The sequence below is a fragment of the Parus major genome, chromosome 2, assembly GCF_001522545.3.
Source record: "Parus major isolate Abel chromosome 2, Parus_major1.1, whole genome shotgun sequence".
NCBI classification, from domain to species: Eukaryota; Metazoa; Chordata; class Aves; order Passeriformes; family Paridae; genus Parus; species Parus major.
In genome coordinates, this window is record NC_031769.1 from 149,336,190 (window position 1) to 149,342,216 (window position 6,027).

Below are 6,027 nucleotides of genomic sequence, written 5' to 3' on the forward strand. Positions count from 1 at the left end.
GCAGGATTCCCTTCAAATCCAGCACATGATGGCTCTCAAATCTATCACAGGATTCCACTGAAATCCAGCACAAGATGACTCTCAAATCCAGTGCAGGATTCCCCTCAAATCCAGTGCAGGATTCCCCTCAAATCCAGCACAAGATTCCCCTCAAATCCAGCACCAGATTGCCCTCAAATAAAATAAGGCTGGAAGCCTTTTCTCCAGATGCTGCTATAAAGACCCTCCCAAAATTCAATGCTGCATTTTTCCACGCTCTCCAGCTCCAAGACTGTTTTATTTGCCTGTTTTAGCTGTAGTCCTGCTCCTCCAAGAGCTGAAGGGGATCTCTATCCCATCCCCATCATCCCTAAGCCTGGAAATGCAGCAGGAACCCTGGGAAGGGATGGAGCAGAGACCTCCTGGATCAGCTCAGAGACCTTCACCTCTCCCAGGCTCTTCCTGCCTATTTCCCACGGGAAAATCAGGAGCAAGCAGCATCCCCAAGCAGGCACGAGGGTCTCCTTTCCACGAGGACAGATTCCAGCAGCCTTTCCCTTACCTTGGGCATCTCCAGCACCTTTACCTGTTTTAAAAGCTGGAACAACCCACCTTGCAGAGGTCCTGGGAGAACTTCCCAGTGCAAATTCCTGCAGGACCAAACTTCTGGTCCTGTCTCCGCATTTACAAAACAGTTCCTGCTGTTGTCTGTGATGGGAGCAACACAAACATCTCTGACCTTTCCAGACTGACACCATTCCTTATCTCAGAGGGATCTGGGACACCATCTGGCTCTGAGGAGTGTCTGGAGCTGCTGGATGGAAGAAAGCTAGGAAAAGCAGCCTGGAGAAGATTCCCAAGTGCTAAAAAGAGAAATTCAATGTGAAGCAGAGCTGATTTCTCAGGCTGGTCCTGGTGTGGATACAACAAACACACTCTAGAATAACACAAATCTTTATTTTGCCTGACAATTATCACACACGTGCTATCAAAAGAGCTTTTCCAGGGAAAAATTAGTATAAAACAACAGGGGGGGAAATAGGAGCTACGCTGCCGTGTCACGTCGGGATCTGAGGCAATGTCTTGGAATAAAACAGGGTCACCGTTGGAAACACTCAGGCGAGGTTCCTCACTTGGGGAACGCCTTGTGGCTCCTCGGGTGGTCACATCTCCTGCCACCCCCGATCACAATCCCACCCTGAGCACACAGATCAGGCTGCCCACGATTCCCAGCAGGATCACGGCGTAGTTGATCCGGATGCTGTTGGCGCCGCTCAGGTTGCACAGGGAGGTGCTGCAGCATTTGGAGGAATAAGCGGCGATCCCGAAGTTCACGTTGGTCTCCGGGCAGTCCACGGAGCACTTCTTGGTGATGCGGTATCCCGTGTCCTTGCCTGGGCGGGGAAGGGGTAAGAAAGGAGAGCTGGGATTTAGGATTCTGTTGGAAGAGCTGAGCAGAGGAGAGGGATTTGCAATTTTCTTAATTTTCCACGCAGCAATAAAAGCTCTCAGAGGGTTTGACAGGGTGTGAATCCTGGGTCAAATGTGGGACACTGGAAAATCCTTGATTGAAACCCACACCGGCCTAAATCTCTGATCTGGTTGCCCGGGTGGTGGCCAGTCAAAGGCTGGCCTCAAGATCTGGGAGGTCTTTCCCAGCCTAAATGATTCTGTGCTTCCTGTAGGACAGCAATTCCAATGCATTCCCAGCTTTTAAAACCGTGTTATTGGCACCCTCCATCCCAAAACATCTTAGATCAAACAGCAGAGGCTGCTCCTGAAATCTGGGTGCTCCAGCCAGCCCTTCCACAAGGTGGTGAGGCCCTGGCACAGGTTTTCCAGAGAAACTGTGGCTGCCCCATCCCTGGAAGTGTCAAAGGCCAGCTTGGAGCAGCCTGGGATAGTGGGAGGTGTCCCTGGAACGAGATGATCCTGAAGGTCCCTTCTACCTCCAAGCACCACTGAAGGATTCGCACACAGCACATTGAGACACTCGAACCTCAAAATCCTCCCTTCTTCCCAACAAAACCATCAATTCCCTAAAAAAAAAAGTTGCCCACCAAGGTCTGTAGAAGAAAAAAAACCAATCCCAGCTCCTGGGACTCACCAAGTCCGGCTCTGCTGTAGGTGGTCACGCAGTATTTCTCATGGTCCTCACACTTGTAGGTTTTCATGCAGTTCCAGTTGGAATGTTCGTTGTCACAGGTGTAGCAAAACAGGGAGGAAGCTGGAAAAAAACACCCACGACACGGATTAGTGATTCCCAGTAAATCCCTCCTGGGAAAAACAAAGCACCAAAAGCCCTGGGTGGTACAAGGGGAAAAATCTGCTGTGGACAGCTTTTCCCAGCAAGTGAAATAAGTTTGGGTTTGATTAATGCGGCTTAGAAAACAAATGTAGAGAGCAAGACAAGTTTTCTTTCTGGAATTGAGATTTTAAGGGGTTAAATTCACATTTTTCAGCCTGAGCAGCATTTTCAGGTGATTTTTTTTCCTTCTCCCTAGGATCCACGTTAGCCTTGTTGAAAACCAACCTCCAAAAGCAAAGTCCTGGCAATGAGAGGAGGAACCAGCCCAATTCTACACATCAATTTAAAACATTTTCACCTTACATCTACAAAACCCTGTCCAGACATGAATTAATTGATGACTAATGACACTCCTGGGAGCCAAATTACTGAGGCACCACAGTAAAGGGAGTTCCCTGGGAGAGGGTGCTGCCTTGGACAATGGATGGATTATTCCTATCAGCACCTGGAAAAGGTGTTCTCTGTGATATTTCTTCATCAGTGCTGAGCCAGGTCTGTCCCAGAGCCAGGAAAAAAAGTGGGATATTATTGGGCACAACTGAAGTAAATTGAGTCAAACTTCCAGTCTGGCCATTAGAACACAGATGTGCTCTTTTATTCCGCACAGGTGAATTCAGAATTGGGTGAAATTGTTTCCCTCCTGCCCAAAATTCCAAGAAATGCTCCTCATTTTGGGGCAGGGGTGACAGGTTAGGGTTAGGGTTAACCCTAATCCTGCTCCATTGCCACCAGCAGTGAAGAGCTCTTGGCTGAAGGTGAACAAAAATTACGAACCAATGAGGGGTCTCCACAAGGCTGAGATTTCCCTGGTTCTGCTTTCCCTGATGTTCTCAGCCCAGGAAGTCTCCTTTTTTTCACAGAACACCCCTTCCAATCAAACTTGGACTTGTTTTCAGAGAGGAAATGCCTCCCAGTGACCCTTCGAAGTCTGCTCTTGATTCAAGCTCTCATCTGCCCATGACACTTGGTTAAGCAATTCCAGAAACAGTTTCAAAAGAGAACTGAATGCCCTTTTCATTTCTAACTACCCCAAAGGAGGGGAAAAAATCCCCTTTGTGATCTAGGGAACTCTGGGTGTCTCAGCACAGGACGGGCTTGCTCTGAAACCTTCCCAGATGCTTCAAGGAAAGTTGGACAGAGTTTGGAACAACCTGGGACAGTGGAAGGTGTCCCTGCCCATGGAAGGGGGTGGAACAGGATGATCTTTAAGGTCCTTTCCAATCCAAACCATTTTATCATTTGCTGATTCTCTGCTCTTTTCCAGTGCCAGGTGTTGCAAGCTCAGGAGTTCTCTGTAGCAGGAGGTAAAATCATCCTTTTTGCAAACTGGATTTAAGTTCTCCTTTTCATCTCTCACTATTTCCCCATCACTTGGGGGTTTTCAGCCTCCCAGGTCTCCTCTGGAGGTTCCCCAACCCGAGCTGGGGGCTCCTGTCCCTTTGCAGGCAAAGCAAAACCCAGTCCAGGTGAGGATTATTGCACTTTACAGACCCTGGAGCTCTCCCTGATCTGCTTCCCTGCCAAATTTCCCAAAACACTTCCTGCTGAAGATGGAGCCGAGAGCCGCCGAAAGCCCTGATGTTCCCTAAGTGATCCGAGGAAAATCCCTTCCAGCCAGGAAACAATAACAGCTCGAGCCATTAGGGCTGCTCTAAAGCCTTTCCTGCGTCTCCCCTCCACCCTCCATTAGCTGGAGTTTTGCAAATGCAGCCAGAAATGGCTTTAAGGGTGCAAATTGTGCTCCTGGAGCTGGCAAATCCATGCCCAGAGCCAAGATTTCCCAACTGGATATTCCCCCACAATTAACCAGGTATGGCTGCACCTCCTTTTAAAGAGGACGAGAGCGGTGCCTTGTGCATCCTGTTCCAATCACACTCCCAGGCACTTAACAGCTCTTCCAATTAAGGAGCAAAGAGCTCTGAGGCTTTCAAATATCTGCCAGCAGCCTCGTTGCTTAATTGGAATTGTGGGGAATAAAGTGAAATGCTGGCAGGAGATGTGGTGGCGAGACCCGACCGTGCTTTTGTCCACAACAGCTCCTCGAGTTTCATTCAGGAGCAAAAATCAAACCAAAGGCAAAAACTCTGAGCCCTGCTTGATTCCTGTCAGCATTTTTCAGGTCGTGTCCTCAGCTGTGAGTGGCTGGAGCTGGATATCTGAGGGTGTGAGAAACCAGAATTCGTCTCCTCTGGGTTACAGAGAACCCACCTAGGAGTGAGGACTCAACCACACCAAATATTTCTCGCCGTGGCTGACGCCAAAAACGCCCCACCAAGACCTCAGCAGCTGCAACAAAAGCTGCCAAACCCTCTTGTCCCTCATTTATTCTCCTTGTTTTTCCTCACCATCCTCTCCTCCGGCTCTCCCAGCCTGCTGAGCTCCTTACCTTGCTGGGCACACAGGACTGCAGCCAGCAGGGCCACCAGAAGAGCCTTCATGGTTGGTCCTCGTGCCCTCGGAGCCGGAGCAGTGTGGAAAGATGCATCCCAGGAAGGTTTTATACCGGCACTGCCTCGTCTCTGGCTTCCTTTGATTGCAATAATTTGAGGTTTGGGCAGTGCCAGAAGCCGAGATGTGATCAGCGCTGGGTGTGTTTGTGCGTAGGAACCTATTATGAGGCTGTAGATAGCGATGTTTTTTTACCTCTCAATCTTATCCAATCTTTTTTTCCGAGGCCTGCTCCTGTCTGCATTGCTAATTTGGGGAGTAATTTAGCTGATCCAAACACGGGAGTCCCTTTTTGGGCTGAGCCACCAAACCTGGAGCGAGCCAGAGGCAGCTGGGTGACTCCTTGCTTGCTGTCACCCTCCATCCTTTCTCTCTGCCATGGAATGGGAATTAATATCTCTGGGAGGTGGGAGAGGAGGCAAGGAAAGGTTTTTGGGCTGTCCAGAGCCATTCAGAATTACCTCACTTGTACAAGAGGCTTTAAGCAGGAAGCATTTCTTCAATCATGGAATCATAGAAAGGTTTGGGCTGAGAGGGACCTTAAAGATCCTCTTGTTCCACCCCTGATCCCACTCTTTCTGCCTGGAGATGTCACTCAGAGGCTCCAATAGTCCAGGCAGGGATGGGGTTTGATGCATTTTGTTTTGTTCTTTTCAGTTTCCAGGTGACAATGTTTGTTGCTCCCTGAAGACCGACTCCGGACGCTGTCAGGTTTTTCCAGTCCCCCATGACCTTTCCAGTCTTTCTGGGCTCCCTCCTTCTGCTCCCACAGCACCTCTTGAGTCAGGGTGCAGAAGAGCCAAATGACTCAGAGTGCAGGAGAGGCACAAAGTGCACACAGACACCTGCAGGAGTTAAAAATCTACAAATGGGAGCGAAAATGACTGAGAAATAAAAGAAATCCTGGTCAAAAAGTCTTGGCAGGACCCTTTGGAGAGAAAAATGACCAAGGGGAGCTCAGGGTCGAGGTTTGTAAGGTCACAGAAGCTGTGGAAACAGAAGGAAGAACATCTAGGTGCTCTTTGTTTTCCCCAAATTAATCAATGAATCATGGGATACCTTGAATTGGGAGGGACCCAAAAAGATCAGCGAGGCCAACTCCTGCCCTGCTCAGGACAACCAAAAAAAAAATCCCACTGAGGGCTTTTTCCAAGATCTTCTGGAGCTCTGACAGTCTTGCAACTGCGATCAATTCCCTGAGGAATCTGGGAAGTCCCTTCATAGTCTCTTCCTCTGCCCACCTGCCTGCAAAATCCTGGGAAGCTGGACCCATTCCCAACCCCTGTCATGAG

At 49.3% G+C, this 6,027-nt stretch overlaps 1 protein-coding gene across 1 annotated transcript; it reads right to left on the bottom strand.

Annotated features, from left to right (window-relative positions):
• Positions 1–917: 917 nt before the first annotated feature.
• Positions 918–5,069, bottom strand: LOC107198943 (lymphocyte antigen 6E-like). Its single transcript, XM_015616238.3, has 3 exons — positions 4,674–5,069; positions 2,087–2,206; positions 918–1,373 (listed from the first exon to the last, which is right to left on the bottom strand). The coding sequence occupies exons 1-3, from the start codon at positions 4,723–4,725 to the stop codon at positions 1,165–1,167; spliced, it is 381 nt and encodes a 126-aa protein (XP_015471724.1). The 5' UTR covers positions 4,726–5,069; the 3' UTR covers positions 918–1,164.
• Positions 5,070–6,027: the final 958 nt, after the last annotated feature.